The sequence below is a fragment of the Muntiacus reevesi genome, chromosome 1 (genome assembly GCF_963930625.1).
Source record: "Muntiacus reevesi chromosome 1, mMunRee1.1, whole genome shotgun sequence".
NCBI lineage: Eukaryota > Metazoa > Chordata > Mammalia > Artiodactyla > Cervidae > Muntiacus > Muntiacus reevesi.
In genome coordinates, this window is record NC_089249.1 from 79,247,735 (window position 1) to 79,272,908 (window position 25,174).

General features: G+C 48.3%; 4 protein-coding genes across 8 annotated transcripts; 3 read left to right on the forward strand and 1 right to left on the reverse strand.

The window, feature by feature from the left end:
- The first annotated feature begins 1,910 nt into the window (after positions 1 to 1,910).
- RAB13 (RAB13, member RAS oncogene family) lies at positions 1,911 to 5,911 on the forward strand. The gene is made up of 8 exons (XM_065926332.1): positions 1,911 to 2,174; positions 3,488 to 3,548; positions 4,270 to 4,330; positions 4,563 to 4,640; positions 4,746 to 4,835; positions 4,957 to 5,022; positions 5,121 to 5,174; positions 5,347 to 5,911. The coding sequence occupies exons 1-8, from the start codon at positions 2,051 to 2,053 to the stop codon at positions 5,422 to 5,424; spliced, it is 612 nt and encodes a 203-aa protein (XP_065782404.1). The 5' UTR covers positions 1,911 to 2,050; the 3' UTR covers positions 5,425 to 5,911.
- A 3,606-nt stretch (positions 5,912 to 9,517) lies between these two features.
- On the forward strand, positions 9,518 to 12,018 carry JTB (jumping translocation breakpoint). Its single transcript, XM_065903720.1, has 5 exons — positions 9,518 to 10,345; positions 10,486 to 10,523; positions 10,719 to 10,801; positions 11,246 to 11,325; positions 11,704 to 12,018. The coding sequence occupies exons 1-5, from the start codon at positions 10,263 to 10,265 to the stop codon at positions 11,858 to 11,860; spliced, it is 441 nt and encodes a 146-aa protein (XP_065759792.1). The 5' UTR covers positions 9,518 to 10,262; the 3' UTR covers positions 11,861 to 12,018.
- Positions 12,019 to 12,174: 156 nt separating this feature from the next.
- On the reverse strand, positions 12,175 to 17,766 carry CREB3L4 (cAMP responsive element binding protein 3 like 4). 4 transcript variants are annotated; one of them, XM_065926362.1, is made up of 10 exons: positions 17,628 to 17,766; positions 16,720 to 16,897; positions 16,245 to 16,491; positions 15,985 to 16,100; positions 13,906 to 14,001; positions 13,430 to 13,536; positions 13,244 to 13,312; positions 13,062 to 13,146; positions 12,774 to 12,870; positions 12,175 to 12,641 (listed from the first exon to the last, which is right to left on the reverse strand). In XM_065926362.1, exons 1-10 carry the CDS (start codon positions 17,687 to 17,689, stop codon positions 12,448 to 12,450), a joined length of 1,251 nt encoding a protein of 416 aa, XP_065782434.1. In that variant the 5' UTR covers positions 17,690 to 17,766; the 3' UTR covers positions 12,175 to 12,447. The 4 variants fall into 4 exon arrangements, with proteins under 4 accessions (XP_065782434.1, XP_065782426.1, XP_065782418.1 ...); XM_065926354.1 differs by having other exon boundaries at positions 13,906 to 13,998; positions 16,720 to 16,900; XM_065926346.1 differs by having other exon boundaries at positions 16,720 to 16,900.
- A 3,036-nt stretch (positions 17,767 to 20,802) lies between these two features.
- On the forward strand, positions 20,803 to 24,856 carry SLC39A1 (solute carrier family 39 member 1). Of its 2 annotated transcripts, XM_065903743.1 has the most exons (5): positions 20,825 to 20,870; positions 21,139 to 21,339; positions 21,585 to 21,803; positions 21,973 to 22,103; positions 23,207 to 24,856. In XM_065903743.1, exons 3-5 carry the CDS (start codon positions 21,617 to 21,619, stop codon positions 23,861 to 23,863), a joined length of 975 nt encoding a protein of 324 aa, XP_065759815.1. In that variant the 5' UTR covers positions 20,825 to 20,870; positions 21,139 to 21,339; positions 21,585 to 21,616; the 3' UTR covers positions 23,864 to 24,856. The 2 variants fall into 2 exon arrangements, with proteins under 2 accessions (XP_065759804.1, XP_065759815.1); XM_065903732.1 differs by lacking the exon at positions 21,139 to 21,339 and having other exon boundaries at positions 20,803 to 20,870.
- The last annotated feature ends 318 nt before the right edge of the window (positions 24,857 to 25,174 follow it).

Sequence of the window (25,174 nt, forward strand, 5' to 3'; positions counted from 1 at the left end):
CTTAACCTTCTGTATGATTTGGCACACTACTGATGGGTGAGAAAAACCTCTGAGGAAGTGACATGTTCCCAGGTGGCTCAGTGGGAAAGGATCCAGCTGCCAATGCACTAGATGCAGTTTCAATCCCTGTGTCGGGAAGATCTCCCAGAAGAGGAAATGGCAACTCACTCTAACATTCTTGCCTGGGAAATCCCGTGGACAGATGAGCCTGGCAGGCTATAGTCCATGGGGTCGAAAAGAGCGGGACACAACTGAGTGACTGAGCACATGCACACCGAAAGACAAGAAATTAAACAAGCAGCAATCTGGGATTACAGCATTCTAGGCAAGAGTTTGTGAATACAAAACCAGAGACCAGGAAGAGCCTACCATAATTGCGGGGGCCAAAGGTATTATTGCAGAAGCTCTGAGAGCTAGTGGGAGAGTACTGTGGAGATGAGGTTCCAGTGAAAGCAGGTATCCAACAGCATAAGTGACATGGGTTCAATCCCTGAGTCAGGAAGATCCCCTGGAGAAGGAAATGGCAACCCACTCTTCCCATTATTGCCTGGAAAATCCCATGGACAGGGGAGCCTGGCGGGCTACAATCCATGGGGTCGCAAGAGTCAGACATGGAAAAAAAAAGCAGACACAACTTAGCAACTAAACAGCAATTTAGAGAGGTGAAAAAGAATAGTCTGAAAAAGAATAGTCTGGGATGAAAAGTCCAGATTCAGACAAAATAAGATGAAATGAAAAAGAACCAATAGGTTTTTATCAGACAAATCCATGAAAACTGAAGAATAATTTAAAGCACTTGTGAGAGATGGTTTGACCAGCAGGGAGAAGTAGAGAATACTCGGGTTTTGTAATACAACTTGAAGACATAATGGGTGGTGAGATAAAGGATAAAAGAGGATTGAATAGTTGTGTTTGAGAGGGACAAACCCTGGCACATAGTACGACAAGGATAACTGAAGTGACCAAAGATGCCTTTTCATAACCAGTACACTATGTTTATAGGACTATTCTACTGACCTGCTATTAGAAAAGCAGATATTTTGAATATTTTTTCCAAAGTAAAGATAAAGTTGGTTTTGTGTAACCATATTCTCCATATTTCAGCTTTCTGGTTGCCAAGGCCACACATTCACAGTCTGTTCATTAGTGTGTTAGGAGTACTGCCTCCGGACTGTGTTAAAAGATCCACATCTCATCAAGAGAATGACACGAGACATTTGTAGTCTCAGTCTCTGTCTTCCTGAGCTGGCCTGTCAGAGAATTCATACACAGGTTCCCAGAAGGAAGATTGTTCAAGATGAAGCTCCAGAATGTATCTAGTGTTAGGGTTAGGGTTAGGGTCAGGGCTTGGAGACTGGGAGAGGGAGTATGTGGAGCTGATTCTATAGTATAATTAATTTTAATTTTCACTCTGTTCCACCAGGGGGCAGACTGACTCAACAAACAGCCACCAACTCCAGCCATCCCGCTTTTTTCAAAAGGAGTTGGAATTCTAAAACTAAGGGCTTGGAACAGTAACACCAGAATTCTAGAACTACCCCAGAAAGATTCTGTTTTTCTTGAGTACCCCTTTCAAAAATCAGTCCCCAATTTTTGCCAACTCCTGTGTTATCCTGGCCTTCACCCTTATTCCCCCAAACTTTCCTTTTTCCCGAATTCCTCTAAAACTCCTCTTCCCCTGGTCGTTCTGATTAAACCTCCACTTCACCCCAGCCTCTCTGACATCTGACTGGAAGAGCGAAGTCAAAAGAGGGGGATGATAGTAAGCAAAAAACTGCAAAATGGCCAGGGAGACAGGCCAGCGTTGGCTGGGAAGGGAAAGCCCAGGGATCAGGAGGCTGGGCTGGCCGAGGAGGCCAGCAGAAAGAGATGGGCGGGCACGGGGTGGGGCCCAGAGGAGTGCCGCCTCTCCTCTTTCCCAGAGCCTGGGCGGAGAGGGAGGAAAACTTCCTGGCCAGGGCTCCGGCCCGCTCTCTTTGCCAACCCTCCAGTCCCGCCTACCAGTGCCCTCCGCTTCCCCACCCCTCTCCCGGCACCCCCAGTGTCCGCCATGGCCAAAGCCTACGACCACCTCTTCAAGTTGCTGCTGATCGGGGACTCAGGGGTGGGCAAGACTTGTCTGATCATTCGCTTTGCAGAGGACAACTTCAACAACACTTACATCTCCACCATCGGTGAGCCCACTGGCCATATCCTGGATCCCCAACTACCCCATACCCTTATTCCTAGGCTCTTGGATTACTAGTGGCCTGCTTTAGAGTCAGGCTTCTGGACTCCAGTCCCTCAACCTCTCTCTCAGACCCATCCCCCTTATATATCTCAGGATGGTACCCAAACCTCTAAACTCTCTGAGACCTCCAGATTACTCCTCAGTTGTGCCTGTGCCAGCCCCTTATTTTCTTGGTACCACCTGTCTCCCTTGTCTCCACAAATCCACATGAACCCGTGTCTGTTCCCCTCTCAGCTCCTCTTCCCCCACCCTCATCCATCTAGAACTCTTGATCCATTCTCCACATTTCCTGTATCCCCTTTTCCCTGGTCATCTGTCTCCCAATTTTGCCAGCCTCTTTCTGTCCCAACTGAGTTACAAACTCTCCCACTGCATTCCCACCTTACCATCTACTTTCTAGTCTCTCTGCCCCTCAACTTATTAGGTGGTTGGGGAGGGTGGCACAGAGGGGCTGGGTGTGCTAGAGAGTGGCCCAAGGACTGGGATCATGAATATGCAGTCAGCCTGGTAAGGAAGGTGGGACTGAGGGGACTTTCGGGGTCTCTGAGTCAGCCTGGTGACTCAGCCTCCTCCCTGGAGCTCCTCACTGGTTCGGGGGAGGTACACAAGTTTCCACTAAGAACATTGTCTCCTCTCCTCCCCCTCATTCTTAACCTCCTCTGGCCTGGGTAGTAAGACCAGGAGAGTCTTAAGACAATTCTGGTTAGAAAGTGGAGGGGAAAATATCCCTCTCCCATATTTCAGTCTCAGGGGAATCTTGTTTAGACTCAGATTTTCTTGTTTCCAAGCCTGGCATACTATTAATTCACATGGACTGGTATCAGCTTCCTTTTTCCTTGCTCTTCACCCTGTAGGGTCAGGAGGCTACATGGGATAATGGAGAGTAGAGGGTTCTAAGAAAACAGAAGGGAAAAGAAATTAGAAAGTAATATTTTGGGGGAGACAGATTGAATTGAGAGTTGTCAGCTGGCATGGCTGAGTGGACCCAAGAAGTGCCGTAAAGGCCTTCAGCCTCCTTGCAGAGTTTTCATCATCTTCTTTCCCACAAAGTCTATAAGATCTAAGTAAAAACAATACGCTTGCTGTGCAAGTACAGCTTTGAGAAAATCCCCGTAGTTTCATACTTCCTGCAAGACTGCTTCCCAAGTGCCTTCCCTGCAGAATTTCTGCACTGCTCCACTCCTGTCCCTCTCACCACACACTTGCACGTACACATACATACATGTCTTTGTTTCAGTGTACCCTCTCCACCCCTAGGAATTGATTTCAAGATCCGCACTGTGGATATAGAGGGGAAAAAGATCAAACTGCAAGTCTGGTGAGTGAATCCCCCAGGATTTAAAAAAATCTCTCTTCCTGCTCACTCAACTATTTTCAACTTTTTTGTAATTCTGTTGCCTGTCCTGGACCCAGAGACTCCTCTGAACTTGGCAACTGTCTAGTTAGCTCAACTGTCTGTTGAGCTATAATGTGGAAACAAGCTCTCAACAGTTAAATAGCAAGTAGCAAAATTAAGACTTGACTCTCTGTCCACTGGAGAGCCCATAAAGCCAAGAGTAGAGGTTTGACCTGACTACCCTGAGGAAACTGGAGACCCTGAGGGTGTCAAGTGGTAAGAGGCTTAATGGAGGCCTTATGATACAATAGACAAGAGGAGAATGTGGTTCAATCCTGTTCTGTTACAGAATGACCTTCATTAGTTATTTCACCTCTCTAAATCTGTTTCCTCGTTTGTAAAATAGAGGCAGTAAAGCATGTCTCACAAGGATAGAGTGAAGATTAGGTAAAATGACATACATAAAATGATGTCTACACAGTGCTTGGCACAGAGTAAACAATAAAACAGATCTGTCTCTTCAGCCGTTACTTTGCTCAGTATCAGCCCAACAGTCTCTCATCCCTTTTTCCCTTTATCGTTTTCCTGATTCTGTTCAACACTCCTTGTTGCAAAAGCTAAATTCTTAGGGGATGGGAATGGAATTCTCTCTTTGGAGACCTCTTCCCTCTATCTCACCCCATGAAATATTCTACCCCTTCAGGGACACAGCTGGCCAAGAGCGATTCAAGACAATAACTACTGCCTATTACCGTGGAGCCATGGTATGAAGCATATTTCTGGACAAGGGATGATGCAATAGAATGTACGACTACAGAGGGACAGGAGTTAGGGCAGAGAAAAATGGGGAGGTGCACAGTGTGGGTTGCAGAGGGCCCCATGTGGCCTGGTGATTAGTCTTGTAGATAGAATTTACAGGGTCACTTAGAGGGCAGTGGGAAGCCTGAAGAGGGGCATATGGTACAAGGCTCCATTGTGAACTCTGCCATTCCCCAGGGCATTATCCTAGTATATGATATCACAGATGAGAAATCCTTCGAGAATATTCAGAACTGGATGAAGAGCATCAAAGAGGTGAGGACAGTTCCAGAGAGGTGGGGGAATTGGGTAGAACCTAGAGGATGAAGGAGCCTGTGAAAATGAGCAGCACCCAGCTTCTACTCTTATCGTTGTTACCAGAATGCCTCGGCTGGGGTAGAGCGCCTCTTACTGGGGAACAAGTGTGACATGGAGGCCAAGAGGAAGGTGCAGAAGGAGCAGGCTGATAAGGTAAGAGCTGGTTGGGCAATGTTCCAGAACTGGGCCAGGAGGGCCCAGGTAAGGCCAGATCACAGAGGACTTGGCCACTGCCCTTTGTCCAACTCTCTTCTTACCACTTCTTCCCATGCAGTTGGCTCGGGAGCATGGAATCCGATTTTTTGAGACAAGTGCTAAATCCAGTATGAATGTAGATGAGGTGAGACATGCCCCATCCTTCACCCCCCAAAGAGCACTGGAAGACAGACTTATGCTCCCCTCCAACCTATCCTGACCAATCTCGCCTTTCCCTATTAGGCTTTCTGTTCCCTGGCACGGGACATCTTACTCAAGTCAGGAGGCCGGAGATTGGTGAGTTGGTTGTGCTGGGCTAAGTACAGCTGGGTGTGTGAGAGTGTGTGTGTGGTGGGGGTAAAAACTGATGAGGGGAACAATGCTAATACTGCCTGTGAGGGTGGATCTCCTTTAGTTAATGGCCCCAACCAGCCATTCTCACCCTGAGCTCTGTACCTTCTCCCTCTAGAAAAACAACAACAAGCCCCCCAGCACTGACCTGAAAACTTGTGACAAGAAGAATACCAACAAGTGCTCCTTGGGCTGACAACTCCTTTCTGCCTCTCCACCCTAAGCCTGGAGACTGAATCTGAGGAATGCAGGGCTGAGGGGCTGGGCAGGGGAGAAATAGCAAATGGGGCTTGGAGGGGTAGAGATGGGTAGATGGTAGAAGAATGGGGAGAATATGGAGAAGAAAAAAAAGAAGGAGAGAGAGGGAAAGAGGAAAAGAAAGGAAGCAGGATAGAGTGGGAAGGAGAGGCAAGAAAAAGGAAAAGAATTGGGAAAGTGGAAGAAGGTGAGAAGGAAGTAGGAAGAGAGCGAGGAGGAAAGGAAGGTAGATGGTCCTAGGCCTCAGACCTTCTCTGGGTTTCCCGGGCAAATATAAGTGTAAATAAATAGTTGATTTATTCTGTTATGGGATCAGGCTTTAGGGTCCTGAGAGAGGCTGGCTCAGTACCACCCTCTGAAGGTTTGGTCCTATGCTGTCACTCTGCATGGTCTTTCTCAGTATTAAAGGCCACTATTTGCACAAATGTTCCTGGTCTGGTAACTCTTGTCGTTGTCAGAATCATTCTCTACTCGTAAACCTGATTCTTGTCTCTCTGAGCTGGTTCATCTGCCTGAACCTGGCTGTGTTCCTGTGCTGCCTAGTCTGCAGGTCTCAGACCTTCCCAGCTGTTTAATTGATGAGGAAGACAAGGAGCAGAGATCCTCTGAAAGTCTGTACATCCTCTTTCCAATATGGGATTTAGAGGACCCTGGCAGGCAGAGTCTTGTCCAGGAGATTCTAAGAGAAGGACTCTTTCCTGGGCCTCCCCAGGAGAGTGATAGCCCTAGCCTCAGAGAAACAGGAGAACCAGTATTTTTTTATTCAGTGATTTCTGCAAGCATCTTTGATTCTGCCAAAAATCCCTTTAAGTAAGCAGTAAGCATTATTACCTGCTCTGATAGGAGAAGAAAATGAGACAGAAAAAGGAGTCATTTAGTCATAAATATTTATTGAGCATCTACTCTGTGCCAAGCACAGTGGTCAAGTTAAAATAACCTCTGGGTGGTACTTAAAGGAAGAGGGACAAGTAAAATTTAACACAAACAGCCCCTAACGACTGAATAACAAAGAAGCAAAACTACTGACATGAACAAAAAACTTAGGCTTGAGTTCCCTTAAGTATTCATAGACCCTATTTGTTCTTCACAGTATTTTTTTTAGTTTCCAATATTTTTAAGAAATATTGTCTTCTAAATAGCATTTGCATTTGCACTGTACAAATGCTTGTTCAGAAAAATAAATTGAACAAATAGATTTTATAATTAGATGGTTTTGTAGAATTTGCATTTTAATTAGTATTTCTATAGTCCCCTAAATATGCTCCATAAATTTATGCTTATACCAACATTATATAAATATGCTCTTGCCAGCACTATTTTTTTTAATATTTTAAATCTTTGAAAAAGAAAAGACATGTTTTGATTTGCATGTTTGATTAGTAAATTTGCAATTTCTTTTTAAAATTTAAATTAATTCTTTATTTTATTTTTTTAATTAATTTTTTAATTGAAGGATAATTGCTTTACAGAATTGTGTTGGTTTCTGCCAAACCTCAGCTTGAACAGCCATAGGTATACATATGTCCCCTCCCTCTTGAATCTCCCTCCCATCTCCCTCCCCATCCCACCCCTCTAGGTTGTTACAGAGCCCTAGTTTGAGATCCCTGAGCCAGACAGCAGATTCCCATTGGAATGTTACTCTCTCCATATATCCCACCCTCTCTTTCCTACCTTCCTCCCCGCACCACCCCCCCGCCCCCACCCCACTGTGTCTATATGTCTGTTTTCTATGTCTGTGTCTCTATTGCTGCGCTGCAAATAATTTCATCAGTACTGTCTTTCTAGATTCCATATATATGTGTTAGTATATGGTATTTTTATCTTTCTGACTTACTTCACTCTGTACAATAGGTTTTAGGTTCATCCACTTCATAGAACTGACTCAAAAGTGTTCCTTTTATGACTAAATAATATTCCATTGTATGTATGTACCACAGCTTCTTTATCCATTCATCTGTCCATGGACATCTAGGTTGCTTCCATGTTCTAGCTATTGTAAATAGTGCTGCAATGAATTCATAGTATTTTTTTAAACAGCAAAATTATCTCACAGATTTAATCTTTTACCAAGATGATGAAAATGTCAGATTTGGTTTAGACAAAAGTACCACTATAAGTTTTATTCAAAGATATGATCGATGTTTAAGGCATTTAAAACATCCCCAAGCCTACGGTGTAGAAGTGGATAGCACAACCCTGGAGTCATCAGCAAAGTCTTTTTGTGTGCTGCTGTTTCTGCTGGTAAAAGACAAGACTCAGAAAAAAAGAGTATGACAGTGCCAAGAGAAGGACTCAGAAAATTATTTGGTACATGAATTAAGTATCTAAGCTTCAATGGGGTAATAATCCTTATTATCTATGACTTATGTTTGAATTCTGTACTGGAGCCCAGCTAGTTTAATTCACTCAAGAGATGAGAAAAGACTTGCATTTTGTGAATCCCGGGAAGAAGACTGACTGGCCTCTTTGTCATACCCCAGAGTGGATATTTTAAAATCCAGTTTCAGGATAGGGAACCCTATTCAGTTGCTTGGTACAACTAGTGGGACTGAGTAAGGAGTAACAGAATACTATGTTTTGACCAAAACTTAACATAGCTAAAAATACTGAGGGGAAAAAACCCCATGCCCTACTTTCTATTACATACAACTATTGACAAATAATACACAAACAGTAACCTAAAGGGATAAATTAACAGTTACCTGCAAAATTAAAACTCAGCCCTCACCAGGCTGTTGGTTTCTCATCTCCCACCCAATGATCTTTCCAGTCTGTTAGTTCTTGTCCTTAAGCAGTCAGATTTCAGTCTGATGGGAAGACAGAATTTACGGGACATAGCACCAGATATACTGTTTGTTTGGTTTTTTGGCTGTGCTGTCTTCGTTGTTGTGCGCAGGCTTTCTCTAGTTGTGGTAGGTGGAGGCTACTCTTTGTTGCGGAGCACAGGCTTCTCATTGAGGTGGTTTCTCTTGTGGAGGAGCACAGGGTCCAGGCCCACAGACTCAGCAGTTGCAGCATGCAGGCTTTAGAGCACTTGGGCTTCAGTATTTGCAGTGTGGTCTTGGTAGTTGTGGCTCATGGGATTAGTTGCCCTGAGGCATGTGGAATCTTCCAGGATCAGGGATTGAACCCGTGTCCCCTGCATTGGCAGGTGGATTCTTATTAATTGTACCATCATAAGAGTCCACATCACACATAATGTTAATTTCCAAAAGTGCTCTAGTCCTTATGGCTGTCGGGGAGAGTAGCTGTGGCATTTAGGCTAGAAAGACTTCTTGAGGGAGGAGAGTTTGGAGCAGAATTAACAAGGAAAAAGTATGGGAATAATTTCTTTGATTTTGAGAGGCAAGATACAGATTAATAGGGCCTAGATTTACTTGAAAGTGTTAGTTGCACAGTCATGTCTGACTCTTTGTGACCCCATGGACTGTAGCCCACCAGCCTTCTCTGTCCATGGAATTCTCCAAGCAAGAACATTGGCATAGGTTGCCATTTCCTTCTCCGGGGGACCTTCCTGACCCAGGGATTCTTCCCGACCCACATTCTGCCAAGGTTTGACTTCACAGGGATGGAAAACAGGCACAAATCTGTGGTCTGGGAGTTAAAAGTCTGGGCTTAGGTCTCAGCTCTCCTATTAGCTGTATGATCTTGGACAAGTAACAGACAGAGCTTATTCATTAAACAGGGACAATACCAACTGACTCCTCAGGATTACAGAAGAGAATCAAAATGAGCTAAACCTTAAATTCAAAAAGTATGATAGAAATGTGAGGCAATAGAAGAGAACAAAGTATTTTAATGAATATTTCCTTTGCATCTTTCAATCCCATGGACATGTAGCCTGGTGGGCTACATGGGGTCACAAAGAGTCGGATACGACTTAGCGACTAAACAACAACAAGAAGGTCTCATGTGAGTAGAACTGAGTGGAAGCCCAGAGACAGGGGAAGCCTTCACATTCACAAAGTTTCGGATATTGCTGCCCCTTGAGGGAGGAGAAAGTAACAGTTTTGCCTTCATCTCTGGAAAGCCAACCCAGCTTCTCCCCCTCATCATCGCTCAAGATGGGAATGGGGAGGAGAGTCAGAAAATCGGATGCTTAATTGTGAGTCCTCGGGTTTTAAGGAGAGAGGAAAGTCCTGAGAGGGCGAAGTATCGTTCCTTTTCATGTCTCGCCGTTGACCACAGGGGCAAACAGGTGACAGCCCAGGGAGCTACAGCAATGCACGATAGCCTGACAGCCGCCATTTTCTCCGTTCCCGCAAAAAACTACCAGGACCAGAATGCAACGGTGGGCCAAGCCAAAGGGTCGCAACGCGCCGCGAGAGTGCAGGGAGATCCAACTCCCAGGGAGCAGTGGGCGGAAGACTACGAGGCCCGTCAGGCCAGCAGCGGGCCTCCGCCTCCCATCACTGGCCTAGCTCTGGAAACGGGCCCGCGCCCAGGATCCTCCGCGCGCAACATGGCCGCACCGGGAGCGGAAGCGGAGCCGAGGGAATGCTAGGGCCGTACGCCTCCTCAGCCTTTCGTCAGGACCGTATCGGTCAAAGAAGGAAACTCACGGTCCTACCCAACAAATGCGTGTTGCCTTTTCTCGCCGTGGCCATGGGGGCGTACTGACAGAGCCTTTAATCTGATAGGCAACTCCAGCATTTCGCAGCCCTGAGTTGGAACCTCTCGGAGGACTGCCGTGTAAGCGCGGACTCTGCGTTCCGACCGAGGCACGAGGCCAGTGAGGCAGGTCCCTCTGTCCCGACAGGTGCGACACAGCACTCCATGCCTGCGGGCGCGGGGAGGCGTGGCCTCCCCCAGGGCCACCACCTCTGCTGGTTGCTCTGCGCTTTCACTTTAAGGCTCTGGTAAGGAGGGGCTGAGGGCAGGGAGGGGATGAGAAGACCGTATCGTCCCCATTGCTCGAGTCCCAGGACCGCGGAGGTGGGGGGGCGGGGTTCCCTGTTTCTTGGCTTCTGACTCTGGCCCCTTACCCCCTCCGCTGCAGCCAAGCAGAGGCTCCCGTGCGGGAAGAGAAGCTGTCAGGTGGGTGATGGTCTGGAACTCGTCTCTCCTATAATTTTGTTTTGACATCCTCCCATATTCCAAGAGATGAGGTGGGAAAGGGCGGTACTACGTGGGACGAGGGCATTCAACTGTGCTGGGAAGTTGATGGGCAGAATTTAGGGGAGAAATATTTTCGGAAGGAAGTCTGAGGCTTGCATTTCTCTTCCTCTCTAGTGAGCACCTCAAATTTGCCGTGCTGGCTGGTGGAAGAGTTTGTGGTGGCAGAAGAGTGTGCTCCATGTTCTAATTTCCAGGCAGTGAGTATCTGTTTTCTCTCCCTTTTTTCTCACATTGAGTCAGACTGGAACGATGTGATTGTCTAAGGTGTGCCTTTGTCTTTTCATCTTTTTCCTTGAAGGCTCAGTGTAAGTCCAAATCTGAACTTGTTTTCCTCCTGAAAATGTGCCTGTTTCTTTCGAAGTTAATGGCAGCGTTCAGCTAATAACCGTGGTCTGCTCAATTTTAATCTAGTAGGCTCCAGAACCTGCCCTTGCCTCTCCTAGGCTGTTGAGCCTGAAGGGTTCTTACTGACACATACTCCTGGTCATGTAAACACCACCCTGTCACCACCCAGGGGAACTCCTCCTCAGTTCTCTGTTGCCTACCAGCCCCGAGCCATAGCGCTTGGACACCCGCTCACGGTGCCCTGCTTCTCCTGCTGCCCCCTCCTAACGTGTGCTGTGATGCTTTTCTCCCGGCAGAAAACCATCCCTGAGTGTGGGTCCACAGGATATGTGGAGAAAATAACATGCAGCTCATCTCAGAGGAGTGAGTTCAAAAGGTAAGTGCTGTTTCTCTTCTTGAATCCTCCTAGATCACTTCCTCCTATGACTTTAGGTAAACACTCCTGCCTCTTCCTTTTCCTCTGGAGGTAGCATGGCATATTGGAAAGGGGAGGGGATTTGGAGCCAAATTACTTGAACCCAAGTCCCAGCTCTACTCCCATGTTTTCTTATCAGTAAAATTGGTTAGTACCAGCTCTGTTTATCTCACTAAAAATTAAATATTTGAGGGGGATTAGTATACTGTAAACACATTAGAAGGCTGACTCTGGCTTCCTCTCTTCGCCACAGAGACACCTTCATTAGGAAGAATTAGAAGGGAGAGCAGAGGGGAGGTGCTCTGATCTTTTCTGATAACTGTTTCTTCTTGCCCTCAGCTGCCGCTCAGCTCTGATGGAACAACGCTTATTCTGGAAATTTGAAGGGACTGTCATAGGTCTGGCCTTGGTCTTTGCTTGCCTTGTCATCGTTCGTCAGCGACAACTGGACAGAAAGGCTCTGGAAAAGGTCCGGAAGCAAATTGAGTCCATATAGCTACTTTCTCTCCTTTCACCTGGGTCTTAGAAACCCTGCCTCAAACAGAAGGTAGAATAAACTGACTTGCGCCCCTGGTTCTCTGGAACCTTGCGGTAGCACCCCCTTTCACTCCTCCATCTAAATAATTAATGAGCAGAATAAAAAGAGTAAAATCATTTCCTTCCCTATCTGTAATTTGGCTTGGGGCAGGAAGGCATGGGGGGGGGGTGGGGCTAGAGAGGGAAAGTGGGTAGTGATTTTAGGGCCCAGTTTACCAGGTACCTATCTTCCTCCTCTTCCACTACTTACTTAAAACTGTCAGCATATAGTTTCACCAAAAAAAGTTTATTTCTTAGCCAAAACATCAGTTTCCCTTTAACCCTGTCCTCGAAGAAATAAAATCACAGATACATGATGAAAGTATTTGAGCTTCCCCGTGACATAGGCCAACTAAGCCATGGGGTACAGACATCAAGGGCATCCTTATGGGATTCGGACCCCTGAGGCCAAGGAGCCCTGAGTGGGAACCCCAGGAGGAAGCAGAGCAGTAGCAGAGCCCTGGATTCCTTACTGTGATTGGGAAGTGAGCCAGGAAGTGTTACAGCTCACATTTCATCTGCATGCGACACAGTTCTGATGCGCCTGCTGGGGCCTGCCCTCCCTCCCACCTTCTCGAGCAGTGTCCTTGTTGAGCTGTTTGCACCCTTGGCCCCAGGTGGCCCCTCCAGTCTGGACTCTACCACTGCGTTTTCAGGATTCTCTGTCATGTCCCTGTGAGTGAGGATGTTTCTGGAAATCACTGCGGAGTGAAGGAAAAAGGGCAGTAGAATAATGCTCCCTCCCTTGGTCAGGGATCCTAGAGAGGACAGGGCCTCCCTCCCACTTCTTGACTACCCAGAAAACAGAGTTCCTTCTTGCCCTTGCCTCTCACCTCCATGAGGCTGGTAATCCTCAGGCCTGGCTTCTGGCAGGCCCTGAAAGGGGCTGAAGCTGGGCAAGATGATGAGAGCCAAGGAGAAAAGAAGGATCTGGGAAGAAGCAAGAGGACACTTGGGCTGTGGGGACCATCAAGGAAGGGAGCAGAGGGCAGAGTGACTAGGGGGCAGTTGGGGTCATCAAAGATGGGACAATAGGTCTGGCTAGGAAGTGAGCATAGGGATGGAAATGTGGCAGAAGGTGGAGGAGGTGAGGGGAGAGATGGGAAATAGATCAATGGTACCAGAACACAAGTGCTAGTCTGGGCAGCTTTGTTGGAGGTTTGAACAATAAGCATCTGCAGCTGGCGGAGCTGAGTCACCAGGGAGCTGGGAAACCGGGAATGAAGAGTTAGATCTCTTGGGAACCAGGGCCCAAGAACGTGTGCAGCACACTTCCCCCAACACGCAGACTGTTTTCACTCACATGTTGTGCCTCTCTAGCTCCTGGACTTTTTTCTGTAGTTCCTGGTTCTGTGCAGCACAGGCAGCCACCCTAGGGAGGGTGGAAAGGTAGGATAAGGCTTGGTAATCATGTGCATGCCTGACCTCACCAGCCTTGGTAAAGACAGGGGCCCAGACGTGAAGCAAAGAAATGTGAATTCAAACATACCTGCTCTCTAGGCCATCAATGTACTCTTTTTTCCGCCGCCGGCTGTCCTGAGCTGACTGCTTGTTACGGATTTTCCTTCTGACCTTCTTGAGAACCCTCTCCTCTGCCTGGAGACCCAGGGTGTGTCAGTCCTGGGCCCTCAGCCTTCCCCAACTCCTCAACTTTGTCCTGCTCTCCTGGCTCCTCAGAGGCCTTGATAGGACTGCAGTATTTGGGATACCCTTTGGGGAAGCCTGTTACCTTGGTGATGGGCAGGTGAGAAGGTAGGGAAACGCCGCCAGCTGTCCTGACCTGACTGCCTGTTATGGATTTTCCTTCTGACCTTCTTGAGAACCCTCTCCTCTGCCTGGAGGCCCAGGGTGTGTCAGTCCTGGGCCCTCAACCTCCCCAACTCCTCAACTTTGTTCTGTTCTCCTGGCTCCTCAGAGGCCTGGATAGGGCCACAGTATTGGGATAACTTTTGGGAAGCATGTTACCTTGGTGAGGGGCAGGTGAGAGGGTAGGGAAACGCCTTCCTGTCCCAGCAGCCGCTTCTCCTCTTCTGTCAGGAACAAGGTTTGACAGGGCAGCTGCTGGGGCATGAGAGAAGATGAGAATGGAGAGAGGGTCATCCCATCCTCAAGACTGTTCCCCTTGCATGCCTCCTGGGGAGTGTGTCCTGTTTGCTCTGAGGAAAAACAAACCATGAAATGAAATGAGGGGCAGGGACCTTAATTCAGACAGACTCTCAGTTCAGCCACAGGGACTACCTGAGGCTGACTAGGGAAAGAGGAGGCGGTTTTCTTGTATTTTTTGTCCAGAGACTTAGGCCCTTGGCAGTCTGACCAGGCTAGAGAGGACCTATTCTGATGCACGTTTCTGCAGACCTTAGGAGCATCTGAAGAGGAGGGGGAGTAACTCACTAAGGTAGAGTCTGCTTAATCTTATGGCAGACAGATGATTCATCTTCAGCCATTAACTTCAATTCGGCAGTATTACTGTTTACTGTCAGCCACAAGGAGATCCCTGGGGTGCTGGCTCATTCTCCCCTCGAGTCTGAGCCCTACTTCTCAGACTGAAGTTCTATTCCCTCTCAAAGAATGCCCCAGAGGCAACCAGACTGAACAGAGTATGTGGGGAGGGTAGATGGTACCTGGTTAATGTGAGCCCATCAACTGAGTAGCTTACTTTTCTAATACTCTTTTTTGAAAGATTGATACTTCACTTTGTGACTCAAGAGGAAATTGCTTTTTGCCTTCTGATGATCTTTGACTTTTTTAACTAAACCACTGTACCTCTGACTTTTTCTGATGTTCCCGTCTTGCTTCTGATACTGTTTGGTGCTCTATTAGAGGGGTGTCCCTCCCAATCCACCTAATCAAAATCTCTGAAAATGAAGCCTAGAGGGTATTTATTTATTATTTTCTTGGCTGTCCCATGTAGCTTGCAGCCTCTTAGTTCCCAAACAGTGATCAATTCCATACCGCCTGCAGTGGAAGCCCTGAGTCCTAACCACTGGATTGCCAGGGAATTTCCCTAGAAGATTTTATCTTAAAAACAATATCAGGAAAAAAAAAAAAAAAACAATATCAGGGCTTCCCTGGTGGCTCAGTGGTAAAGAATCTGCCTGCCATTGCAGGAGACATGGGTTCAGTGTCTGATCTGGGAAGAGCCCATACGCCCTCAAACCTGTGTCCCACAAGAGAAGCTACCACAATGAGAAACCCGCTCACCACAACTAGAGAGTAGCCCTCACTCCTCACAACTAGAGAAAAGCCTGCACAGTAATGAAGACCTAACACAGCCAAAAATAAAATTAAAACCAAACCAGGACTTCCCTGGCAATCCAGTACAAATGCCCTAGTGTTTTTGATGCACACACAAGTTTAGATGCCTCAGACTTTTTAAGATTCCTCAGCCCAAGATTCTAAGATCTTGGCTTGGCTTCTGGTCTCAGCTTCAATTACAGATTTGCAGGGAGGCTAGAACTTACTCTCTGCCTTTTGCACACAAGAGTTCTTTTCAAGATAGAGGGAGGACCAGTGACCTGGGCAAGGCCCCCTTTTCATCCTCACTGCAAGGAACCAGCCCAACTCCCCTTGGGAAGGTATGTGACGTGTCACACCCCTATGCAGTAACTATGGGCAGTGGGTGACTGCTGAACTATTGTTCCAGTAAAAACTGTAATTGCACTTGCTTCTACACCCTGTGCCCAGTAACCAGTTGGATTCCCAGGCGGCCTATCCCATTTCCACGTCCTGACTCAAGGCTGAGACAATGGCCCTAACTGAGCAGACAATGCACACAGGACCAGGCTTTCTCCTGAGCCTTATCCTTGGATCCCCTCACCCCACCCTCTCCTTAACCGAAACATTACCCCCTTAACCTCAAGGGCTTCTGTCTCTCTTGTCCATTCCTGCTCTTATAGTTGCTCACATCTCTCTGACATTCAGGCCCAATGCCACAAAAACTGGGGCAAAGACAGTGTTCAGCATCAGTTTTCCCCTCCCTCAACCCCTTTCCCCCAGTTTTGTGTATCAGAGAGTACTGAGTCCAGTTGACTCCCCAAGACTCACCAGGGCTGCAGGAGGCATGGAGTTTACAGTAGCTGCTGTGGGCAGGATGTGAGCATCAGGAGGCAGCTCACTGACCACACAGGCCTCAGGCACCATAAATGGTGGGCTCCACTGATCTGAGGGAGACATAAGTGGCTGGGAGGAAGGATGTGGATGGCCACAGGCTCTGGGTAGTGGCATAGGTTGGGGAAACCCCCTTAACTCCAGGGTTAGGACTGGACCTGGAGGGCCAGTGTCCCCTCCCCACAAAGAACACTGACCTAGTTGGATGGAGATGAGCCCTACAGCTGGCCCGGCTTCGCCCTGCATCCTCTCCAGGGTCCCTGTCTCATAGACAACCTCATAGAGGGCAGGGGAACTGGGTGGCTTGGGGGCAGGGGGACTGTCTGGATGGCCAGGATCCTCAGAGATTCCACTGTCACTGCCGGGAGATGCTTCTGAGCAGTAGACTTGATTGGGGTCAATGAAAAGTTTCAGGAAATCTTCAGGCTCACTCTCTTGAAGACCCTACAGGAGAAGAGGGTGTGAATGTGTATAGGGAAGAATTCTGGAAGTCCTATAATGTCAAAACCAGATCAGTTTCAGTCCCTTCTGTCCTTGGACATGAGGGTAGTTACAGCTCATGTCTATTTTAGGGGCTCTGTCTTCAGACCTCTAAGTGGAAACTGAAGCCTCTTGCACTTCTTATCACAAGAGTTGTCTCAACCCATACCCATTCCCATTCATCACACTCACACAGCCATGGCCCCCACTGCACTCCCAGCCTTGCAGCCCCTGTTCCTGTAGCCTAGTCACTGGAACTTCTGAAGGTGGACCATGGAGTCCCAGTTCCAGGAAAGATCCTGTTGAGAAGACATCTTCTGGAGGTTCCAGGCACACGTCCAGCAGGTCAGGGGTTCTGAAATCCATGGTTCTGCTGGGAGGCGGGGGCGGGGGGGGCAGTTGCAGAAGGAGAATGTGGGCTCCCCCCCTCCCCCACCCCACAGTTTCTGAGCTCCTCTCCCTTTTCCATTATACCCCTTTCTCCCCTGTGCAGCCCCCTCAAATGTCAGCCCAGCCATCTCGCCTTTGGCCTTATCTCTCTGTTTCAGACCAACAGGCACCCCCCTGGGTATTACCTGTTTCGAAGAGCTCAGCCCTGCCAAGCCAGCCTAGCTCGTTGATGGCCTCAAACAGTACACCTTTTCTTTCTTCCAGGATCTCGCATCCTGGACCTGCCTAGCCAAACCCCGCCCCCAGCCTTACACTACAGAAGTGGGTTGTACCCAGCCAAGAGTCACGATAGAGAAGCAGTATCTGGAGCAGGGGTTTAGAGGCTGAGCGTCCACAAACCGGACTTAAGACATCAGCCTGGCCCCTTCTTCCTCAGTTTCTCCTAGTGACAGCAGATCTTCCTGAGGGTTTGATGGCTCCTCAGGGAAGGCTAGAGATGGTTGTGAATGGAGCACAGGACGCTTGGTGCCTGTTCTCTAGCTGTCAGTTTTATAGACGGGAGACTACGGCGGGGCTGAAAACGGGAGAGGTGTCCATAGGACTGCCGAAGACTGACAGAGGCATCCCCTCCCCCACTCCATGGCGCTCTTCCCCCAGTTGAGTCTGATTGGAAGCTAAAGAGGGGCTGTGCCTTGAGCCCAAGGGATTACCGTCTGGAGGCAGGCTCCGCCGTAACTGGTGGGAACTGGCTGTCAGGGTGCAACCAGAGCATTTATTTGTCTGGCAGGGATTTGGTTCCGCGGCATGAGAAGGAGGGTAAGAGCCAGAAGACTTACAGCAGGGAAGGGGGTGGTGTGAGGGGAAGTTCCGGGAATGTGGGCAGAGGCTTGGTTTGGTTTCACTTGCCACATGACTGAAACTCTAGACCGGGAGTAAATAACCAGACAGCGCTTTGACTTTGGAAAGTCGTGCAATTGTGGGTTGTCCAAATCCATAATCCATGCATTATGCTATTGATAAAGAACAACAGTTATGTGTACACACTCACAGGTTAACTAATGGAGGGACAAGGGTCTAGAAAACTGCAAAAGGTTAAAATATTCGGATTTGGTTTGGGAGTTTGACTTATATTTTGCATATAGTTACCAGTAATAGTATGCAGTATGTGTTCTGCATTTGTATAATTTACAATTTTACCAAAGAGGAGACAGATAACATGACACAAGTGTAATAATACCAAAAGTCGGGACATTTTGCCTTCATCTAGAGACTGATGACCCAGGAATTCTCTTTGAATAAAATAATGGGGACTTCCCTGGCAGTCCAGGGGTTGAGACTTCCTGCTCCCAATGCAGGCAATTCAGGTTCATTCCCTGGTTGGGGAGCTACAATCCAACATGCATTTGGGCACAGCCAAAAAAAAAATTTTTTTAATGGAGCTATACTGATTAGGTATGATTTTAATCTGCCTCCCAATAGTACTTCAGATAAAGAATAGTTCAGTGAATAAAGCACACAAATTTGGGGCATATATCTGGAGAAAACCATAATTTGAAAAAGATACATGCACCCAATGCTCATTGCAGCAGTATTTACTACAGCCAGGACATGGAAGCAAACTAAATACCCATTAACAGAGGAAAGGATAAAGAAGATGTGGTACATATATACAATGGAATATTACTTAGCCATAAAAAAGAAAATTAGTGCCATTTGCAGGAACGTGGATGGACTTTGAGGTTTTCATACTGAGTGAAGTAAGTCAAATACAAATATCATATCACTTACATATGGAATCTAAAAAAAAAGGTACAAAAAAAAAAAAAGGTACAAATGAACTTATCTACAAAACACAGAGTTACAGACGTAGAAAACAAATTCACCATTTCTAGGGCATAAGGGAGGGGGAGGAGTAAACTGGAAGATTGGGATTGACACATACATACTACTCTGTATAAAGTAGATAACTGGAACTTCCCTGGTGGTCCAGTAGTTAAGACTCTGCTTTCCAATGAAGAGGGCCCAGGTTCGCTCCGTGGACAGGGAACTAAGATCCCACATGTCTCAAGGTATGGCCAAAAAATAAATAATAAATAATAAAAAAATAGATAACTAATCAGGACCTTCTGTATAGCACAGGGAAATCTACTCAATGCTCTGTAGTGGTCTATATGGGGAGAAAAATCTAAAAAAGAGTGGATATATGTATAATTGACTTTTTTGCTGTACACCTGAGACAAACAACATTGTAAATCAACTATTTCCAATAAAGAATTTTAAATCATAACAAATAAAAATAAAGCACAAAAACTTGGGATGTGGATTCAGAGTTCAAATAGGTATTCTTCCTGTCAAAATTTAAATAGGTTGAAAGTAAAGAATAGGATCTAATCATTATTGAGTAACTGATATATGGTCAGGCATTTTCATGTTACCCTTATCATTCTCATAGCAATTGACAGCTTGCAGAGGGAAGTTAAGCGATTTTCTCAAGATTACTCTCGTTGACTAAAAAAATTGCACTATCTAAAAGCTCAGAATTATGTCTTATTTGGTGGTCTTTCTGAGGCCTTCAGGCCCGGGAGGCAGCCTCTCAGATAGCTCTGAGGGACAACTCCAAAAAGATAAGGGAGGAATCAGGATACATAGTTTTTGCAACAAAGACCAGGAATTCAGAACATCAAGAGATTATTATTAATTAAAGAAAACCAGGTATCTCAAGTTAATGAATTTAGCACTTTTCTATGTATGGAAAGACATTAAACAGTTTGCGCTCATTGAAATCATTACTTTGATTTGCACCTTAGCTGTCTGGGGCCATTATCCTATTCTTTCCTATCCTGAGTCCTCTCAGGGGTTATTTTATGGACGTGGCTGCAGTGACTCAGCTTGGCAGCCGGGCAGCCCATTCCTCTCCATTTTGAGTTCCCTCTGGGCTCACCACGCAGCTGTAGTGGCTTGATGGCTTCAATAACCTTTGTTTACTCATACGGCAAACAACGTTTTTCATTTATACTTTGTAAGTAGCTGAACCAAGATTTGAATGACTTGGTTCATTCAAGGAACAGAAAAGAGGCTGATGCAGCTGGAGGGAGAGAAGATAGAGAGATCCAGGTGAGATTGGAGAGAATCCTGGCCAGCTGCCCTGAGGCATGGTGAGGATAAGCTGGGGTGTGCAGAGAGAAGCTCCTCACCAAGTGGGGTTTCAGCAACTCTTGAGAGGGGTCCCACCACTTTACCCATTTGAAGGCAGAAGGCAGAAGGCTGCACACAAGTTAGCTCCCACCACAGGTACTTCAAGATATACTCTCACTTTGCTAGCCCCCGCTTTCAATTCTTGTCTTTTTTTCTTCCTTGTGGGTGCTAGCAAGGGAAATCAAGCAAGTCAGTCAGTCTTAGGAATGGAATGCTTTCCCTTTGGCGCCCTGGTGCCCAGAAGGGGATCTTGGAATCTTCTAAAAGAGATAAGAAGACTTTGGCTCAAGACCAGGCAGATATCCTCAGAGATGTGGGAGGTGGAAGACTTGAGAATGCGGGGGTGGGGTATGGAGCATCATCTTTGCCCGCGGAGAAGCATCTAGCTTTCTCTTTTAGAATCTTCAAAGGATCGAAGGCTTTGTAGACCAGTCAGGTCCGCGGGTTTGACCACCACAGAGACCAAGGGTCTCAGACTCTAGATACTGTCTGAATTCCTTTCCCTTGCTCGGCCCCCCAACCCGCAGCTCCGCACTACCCCAAATCGCCCACGCCTCCGCCGGACTCTGGCTGCCGACCTCTGATTGCTCCTAGCTCACGTCACTCCCAGTCTGGCCCCGCCCTCTAGGCGCTGTCATTGGCTATTGGGGGTCCGTACGCGGTGGACGCGGGGGGAGGGGGAAACGAAGGGGAGGGGGCGGGAATTCCCGATTCGAGGCCGGAACCGAGCGGATGCCTTGTAGTGAGACCCTCCAGAGGTGAGTGCTGGCTCCCAGGAAGCGGGATCGGGGTCGGCCACCCAGACCTCCCCGAGCCTACGAGCCCGAGTCCCAGCTCTCGCATTTTTCTTCAGCTTCCCGACACTGTGGTGGCCTCAGACCCCGCCTCCCAGAGCCCGGACTTCCAGACACCGCCCTCAGTTGTTGGGTCAGCCCGTTCCGGGACTCAGGACTCCTAGGACCCCTCTTTGGTCTTCTTTCCCGACATCCCAGCCCGTGGCTTGCAACAGTCGCTCTCTGCTTTCAGAGGGATGGCGCTGGGGAAATGGGAGCGGGAAAGCACACCAACTCGCCCTGTTCAGGTGGTCCACGAAGCTATCCTTGACATCTCTTCTTGAACCCCTTTGGCTTCATCCGTTCCTTCCTGGAGAGGGCGGCTGGCATCTACTTTGCTTAAAGGAGCCCAGCTCCCTAGTTTTCTGGGAGCCTCATGTGAAAGAGTAATGAGGTATTCACACAGCCCCCATGCCTCAGTTTCCCCCTTGCTAGGTTCCTGAATAAGTCACTTGAAAGGGATCAAATAGGGGAAGGAGGAATAGCCTCAGGTCAGGAGTGGATGAGTCACACGGGGATAGGGAAGATCAGAAAGTGGCTGGGATGAGGGAGCTGCATTCAGGCCATCCTTCCCTTTCCCTTCATCCCATATTTCCCTTGTGAAATATTTCCACTTCCCCACTCACTCTGTCTTCCTAGGTCTGAGAGTCATTGGAGCTACCACAGCCACCATGGGGCCCTGGGGAGAGCCAGAGCTCCTGGTGTGGCGCCCTGAGGCAGCAGCCTCAGAGGCCCCAGTGCCCATGGGACTGGAGGTGAAGTTGGGGGCCCTGGTGCTGTTGCTGGTCCTCACTCTCATCTGCAGTCTAGTGCCCATCTGTGTGCTGCGACGGCCAGGAGCTAACCCTGAAGCCTCAGGTAAGCCGCTCCTTTCCCCTGTTCCATGGATGCTTGACTTAGGGAAGGCCCTGGTGTTAAGGAAGTGGACCTACGGGGGGTCAGCATGCGTGACTGTGGCTTTGATTGGGTAGCGGGCCCTAAAGAGGGTTCATTTACCCATTCCTCTTTCTGTTCCACTCCCGCCCAGCCTCCCGCCAAAAAGCCCTGAGCCTTGTAAGCTGCTTTGCGGGCGGTGTCTTTCTGGCCACATGTCTCTTGGACCTGCTGCCTGACTACCTGGGTGCTATAGATGAGGCCCTGGCGGCCCTGCACGTGACGGTGAGCCCGGGTCATCTGCATGTGACCCTGTGTATGTGGGTGTTCAGTCATGTACCTCCAGGAGAGGTGGTTTGTATGGATCTGTTCGTGTGTCACTCTGTGACTGTACGAAGACTCTTGGCCTGTGTCGCCATGAGCTGTGATTTTTAGTCACAGAGCAGCACAACTCTGTGGGTTCTTACCCCCTCGGTCCTTATGTGACCTCTGTGTACCCTTTGAGACAGTGTGAGGAACCTTATTACGAGGTGCATGATCTACTTTGTGGGTGTCTCTAGTTCCAGCCTCCAGGAAAATAATAGCACTCCAAGAATCATCTTTACCCTCTCAGCACTTTCCTGAAGGGTTGGAGATAGAGGTCCCTACAGGCCTGGGATGGGTAGGAGTCAGTTTCCAGGGCCCTGGTGTTCCTATAGCCCAAGGAAGAAGGATATGGGGAAGATCATGTCCAAGGCACAGAGCAGTCTTATTGGAAAAACTGAGACAGTTGGAGGAACTGAGGAAGTAACACTGACTGTAACTGTTTATGTCTGTGACTGAGTGACCTGTGTCTCTGTGTGACTGTGTGTAAGCCTGATCGTCCCTGTGACAGTATGTGGCTTAGCGTGTGAGCACTTGGGAAAGAGGGCCAGGGTGTGGCCTACTTGTCACACTTTTCTACATCAGTGACTTTCAACTCTCCAATCCACCCCCCCCCCCACCCCCCAGGAAACATTCAGTAATGAAATATTTTTCGTTGTCCCAACTCAGGGAGGGAGGTCTTGCCTTGCTACTAGCATCTAATGAGTATAGGCTAGGGATGCTGCTAAACATCCAACAGGGCACAGGACAGCCCTCTACAACAAAGAACTGTCCAATCCAAAATGTGAATAGCACCCAAACTGAGAAACCACGGTTTCCATGTCACACTGGGAGTGACAGCATAATCTGTCCGCCATGTGTCACTCAGTCTATGACACCACGTGACTCTTTTTGCATGACTGAGAGTGGCTCTGTGTCTGTGCTGGACCCCAGGTCCATGTAACTGGGACTAAACCCTTCATCTGAGTCTTCCTCTCCCTTCTTGGCTTGTCTCCTGATCTCCATGCTGTCCCCTCTGCCCACAGCTCCAGTTCCCTCTCCAAGAGTTCATCCTGGCCATGGGCTTCTTCCTGGTCCTGGTGATGGAGCAGATCACGCTGGCTTACAAGGAACAGTCGGGACCACCACCTCGAGAGGAGACGAGGGCTTTGCTGGGAACAGTGAATGGTGGGCCACAGCACTGGCATGATGGACTGGGGGTCCCACAGCCAGGCGGAGCCTCATCAGCTCCCTCAGCCCTGCGTGCCTGTGTGTTGGTCTTCTCGTTGGCCCTGCATTCAGTGTTTGAAGGGCTGGCAGTGGGGCTGCAGCGAGACCAGACTCGGGCCATGGAGTTGTGCCTGGCTTTGCTGCTCCATAAGGGTATCCTAGCAGTCAGCTTGTCCCTGCGGCTGCTGCAGAGCCACCTGCGAGCACAGGTGGTGGCTGGCTGTGGGATCCTCTTCTCATGCATGACACCCCTGGGCATTGGACTGGGTACAGCTCTGGCAGAGTCAGCTGGGCCACTGCACCAACTCGCCCAGTCTGTGCTGGAGGGCATGGCGGCTGGCACCTTTCTCTATATCACCTTCCTGGAAATCCTGCCCCAGGAGTTGGCCACTTCTGAGCAGAGAATCCTCAAGGTCATTCTGCTTCTAGCAGGCTTTGCCCTGCTCACTGGCCTGCTCTTTATCCAAATCTAGAAAGCTCCAAGACAGGCAGGGAAGGTTGGGTATCACGTGCCCTTGACCTTCCTCCCCCTCTCCCAGTGTGTGGGGAAAAGGAAGGAGTGGGGAAGGGAGGTACTGAGGGCCAAAAAGTTCTCTGGGAGATAGGCTTGGGGCCTTTGAGACTCTTTGTCCAATGAGAGGAAATTGGGCAGACAAGAGCCTGACCCCCAGGCCCAAGGGACAAAAGATGGTCAAGTCACTAGAGATATGATCAAGGGACATTAGTATTGGGGAAGGCAGTGAGTGCCAGTATCAGGGGTCAGACACTACACATAGGGACAAGGGGATACTTGTGAGGCTGGCGGTGAGCACCCAACTGCTGTGGGAATAGAGGCATAGAGAAGGTATAGGCTGAGTTGGCAGTCCTATTGGTTCTAGCCCATTTCAGCCGTCTTTCACTTGGAGTGGTCTCCTCCTACTTTTCTTAGCTCCTACTTTGATGTCTATCTTCCTCTTCCCTTCTCCCAGGGAACTAGTGCCAAATGGCCTCTTCCTGCCAGTTTTGGTACCTCCTCTGGCTTCTCCAGTCCTGCTCACTACTCTATTTTTAAAGTGCCAAATAAATCCCATCCCTCCTTCTCAAAGCACAAGTGAAGGTGCTGAGCCCTGGCCAGCACATCAGTGGAAGGGGTCTGCTTGCTCCTTCTTTTGGTCCCAGATAGTGAGCTGTGGTAGAAATGTTTGCTGAGCTGGGTTTGGGGGCATGTTGGCAGAGTTACCATCCCCCACTACTGTGCTGCACCCTAGGAGTACTGAACATGCACATGGTGCCCCAAGCCTAGATGATAAACACTGAGCTGCCAAAATTTTTTTATATACCAGAGGATCCCAAGGGGGAAGGGGAAGGCTCACCCCCAGGGTTATTTTTTGGGGGGGAGGGCTATGCATAGGGCCTTATTCTCTAGAATCTATTTTACTAACTGACCTGTTTTGGGAAATGTTACCCAAATAAAACAAGTTTCTATACATCTGTTCGGTATCTGATTTATTTGTCTTGGGAAAGGGGTGGGCACGTGGGCAATCGAGAGTCTGAGTTTCAGATGTTTAGAGCTGTTTTAACATGCCTAGTCTTACTGTCTTCGTTCAGGCCCCTCTAGTCCCTTTCCTAGAAAATGACCAAATTTTTCCTCTTGTCTCTTCCTGCTTCCCTCTATGTCTCCACCCCTTCCTTTTCCTCCCCTTTTCCTTTACTCTCTTTAAACTCTCGCCCTTCGCATTTGTAGGCTATGGACCAATGTAGAACTACTTTTCCCAGTTTGCCCCACGCAGGGAGGAACCGAGGAG